The 3270-nt window shown below is 38.7% G+C and overlaps 1 protein-coding gene across 1 annotated transcript; it reads right to left on the reverse strand.

Annotated features, from left to right (window-relative positions):
• Positions 1-1669: 1669 nt before the first annotated feature.
• On the reverse strand, positions 1670-2629 carry LOC116888588 (olfactory receptor 13C8). Its single transcript, XM_032889891.1, has one exon. The coding sequence runs from the start codon at positions 2627-2629 to the stop codon at positions 1670-1672; it is 960 nt and encodes a 319-aa protein (XP_032745782.1).
• Positions 2630-3270: the final 641 nt, after the last annotated feature.

The raw sequence follows: 3270 nt of genomic DNA on the forward strand, positions 1-3270 counted from the left end.
GATTAATTTTTCGGATAAGTAAAAAAATCTACATGTGCTTTAGAAAAATGTGTATTCTGTCAGAGTGCAATTTATTTTTGCTCAAATATTTTATACCATTATAAACCTTTGTTTACTGTCTTAATACTTGAGAAGAATGTGAAGTTCACTGTATTGCTTCTTTCTTACCTGTTGAAAGTGCTTTTTTAGGGGACCTAACACTCAGCATTGTACATTACCTTGGTTAAATTAACCTTCTATCATAACACAACTATCCTTTTATTAGAAATAATTTTATTTGGTCATAAATCTATGTTAGTTATTAATACAGAAATATCAACGTTTGAATAATTTCTTTAGAATGCATTTCTGTCTTTTAATTTCAACCTTTTTTTCTTATACATAGATACATCTCCTTAAAACATGCAGACTGAAGTAATGCAACGTGGACTTGACTGCTTACCTTGATTGTGGTTATAATGTATATGGACTCTTGATGAAATGGTTTACTTCAGTATATTTTACACATTTTTGTTAGAACCTTAAGTGGTTAAAATTCCAGGTTATTTCTCCCAAAGAAACTTTGAATCTATGTTTGGAGAGAACAAGAACGTGATAATGAACGTGATATACTCAAGTCTTATGAGCAGGTGGTAGCCCGTATGTTCTATTGAGCTAGAAGATATGCTACAACTAAAAGCAGTTGCTTGACCCATCTCTTGTGAAATCACTCTATCGACATGTCTAGGTCATGGAACATATCCACTGCTTTCCTGACAATTGTTATATTCAAGCCTGTGCCTCCAGGGTGTAGATAGCATGTGTTTGAGGTTCAGTTGTGCAAAAATATGTGCTGTCAAACCAAACAACAGTTCTGAAAACCCACTTCATTCCATTAAAATGATCAGGTGCAATGCAAGAAGAGTTCTAAGATCTCCCAATCGGCACCAAGCCTGAAAGGCCCACTGCCAGGCCGATGCTGGGTAACCTTATTACTATTGCATCCCTGCTGTCCTTCCAGCTTCGCTATGGCTCTAACTTCTCCCCTGAATGCGAACAAGTGGTCATGCCTTAGCTACTAAATAATACTGCGTGACAAAAATACCAATAGATACAATATATTTTATTTAAAATAGTTCATTTTATTAATTTTCTCTTTTAGTAAATTTTACTATGACAGATATAAACTTCTAAAATCATATATCAGGTGATTCGTGCATTTATTTAAAAATATTTAGCATTTATTATAGCCCAGGCGCTGTTACAAGTTGGGTTATTGTAGAATATACAGATAAGATTCTATCATCAGGAAATTCACATGGGTGCTGTATGGAAATAATAAACAGGTGAGCAAATAAAATAAAATGTCTCACAGCATGTACTCATCGATAGCACACCTACCACAGATTATAAAGTGCTTTTGAGAATCCATTTTGCCTATTAGTTTCTGAATGTCTGTTTATTTTCTTTCCTAGTAATTATTAAAATATTTTTCTTGCACTTCTGTAAGACTTTGTTTTCCAAACGTCAATATGTCTCATTACTGCATTTAGAACAAAAACTTAACTCTATCAAAAGCAACAAAAAAATATCCTTAATGGTTTTGAATTCTCGTGTGGCATTTTGATCTCTGTGAACTCCATGTTTATAAACAACTTCCAGTAGCGAGTCTTGTAGAGTAAATTATCGGTTATGTCCTACCCAGCGTTCTCCTCCCCAACATGTTCAGAACAGCAGCCTTCACATCCTTATTCCTCAGACTGTAGATGAGAGGATTGAGCATGGGAGTCATCACTCCATAGAAGAGGGAGATGAGAGCCTCCATCACACTTTGATGGCCTGCCCCAGTGGTGTCTTTAACCTTGGGCTTTGCGTACATGGAGAAGATGGTCCCATAGAAGATAATCACCACGGTGAGGTGGGCAGAGCAGGTGGAGAAGGCCTTCCGTTTTCCTTCAGCAGAAGGGATCCTCAAAATAGTGGCAATGATGAACACGTAAGAAACAGCGATAACTAACAACGGAACTGCTAGAAAGAGCAGATTTGACCCTGTGAGGCTGATCACATTGATTGAAATGTCCGCACAGGCCAGTTCTAGAATGCCCAGAATCTCACAGACAAAGTGGTGAATGACGTTATCAGTACAGAACGGTAATTGCACTGCAAGAGATGTCTGCACCAGTGAGTCAACAATCCCAGCGACCCAGCAGCCAACAGCCATGGGCACATAGGTACCCTTGCTCATGATCACAGGATACCTCAGTGGGTAACAGATGGCCATAAAGCGGTCAAGTGCCATCGTCCCTAGAAGCACACATTCTGTAGCACCCATGGCAAAGGAGAAGAACATTTGTATCAGACACTCAGGGAATGAAACTCTCTTCCTTACTGACAGGAAGCTACTGAGAATTAGGGGCACAGAAGAGCTTGTGTAGCAGATATCCAGGAAGGAAAGATTACAGAGGAAGAAATACATGGGAGTGTGAAGGTGAATGTCATAAATGACTACGGAGATAAGAATCCCATTACCAAGCAGGATCATCAGATACATGCACAAAACCAGCACAAATAAAACTGTCTGGAGCTTTGGGTGATCAGAAAGCCCCACCAAGAGAAATTCTGTCAACATGGAGTCATTGGTTCTTGCCATATGAATATGACCGTCTTCCAGCAGAACTCTGGGGATAATAGAGATGCAATATTTACATTATATGATGCAAAGTTTACAAGACACATTTCACAAAATAATCATTGTTGTTGTTGCTGCTGCTGCTGTTGTTGCTGTTGTTGCTCTTGGCTTGTGGGACTATGCCAGGAAACTTGGTAAGGTTGAGTGGGTCTGGGACACCAGCATACAGGTACCCACCTAAGACAGTAGGTGTCTGCCTGTCCCTGTAGATTCCTAGTCTGGAACACGTGTCACATGTCTCACATAGGAAATGTGAGCAGACAGCCACAGTTGTGGCATGGCAGAGCAGGCCACACCCACACACACCTAGGCAAAATGAGCCCACCAAGAAAGGACAATGGATAAGACCTTGCTGCTGAGAATTCAGAAAAACACACCTAAAACCCTTAACCCAAATTTTTCCATGCTTCTTTATTTAAATGTTTATCCCCCTAGCATTCATATCTTCTAAATTTAAATTGTCCTAAAAATTTTCAATTTGTTCAAAATTTCTTTTAAGGTTCAAAAATCATATTTAATCTACTCCTGCAGGTCAAACCAACTACACTGATAACCATTATTAAATCTTTCATTGGCAACCAGTTTTCTTTTACAGACAAGCT

This window comes from Rattus rattus, chromosome 1, assembly GCF_011064425.1.
Source record: "Rattus rattus isolate New Zealand chromosome 1, Rrattus_CSIRO_v1, whole genome shotgun sequence".
Classification (NCBI taxonomy): Eukaryota; Metazoa; Chordata; class Mammalia; order Rodentia; family Muridae; genus Rattus; species Rattus rattus.

What these genes read in the sequence shown, in the direction of transcription:
- LOC116888588 (XM_032889891.1), bottom strand. Translation starts at nt 2,629, where the DNA reads ATGGCAAGAACCAATGACTCCATGTTGACAGAATTTCTCTTGGTGGGG.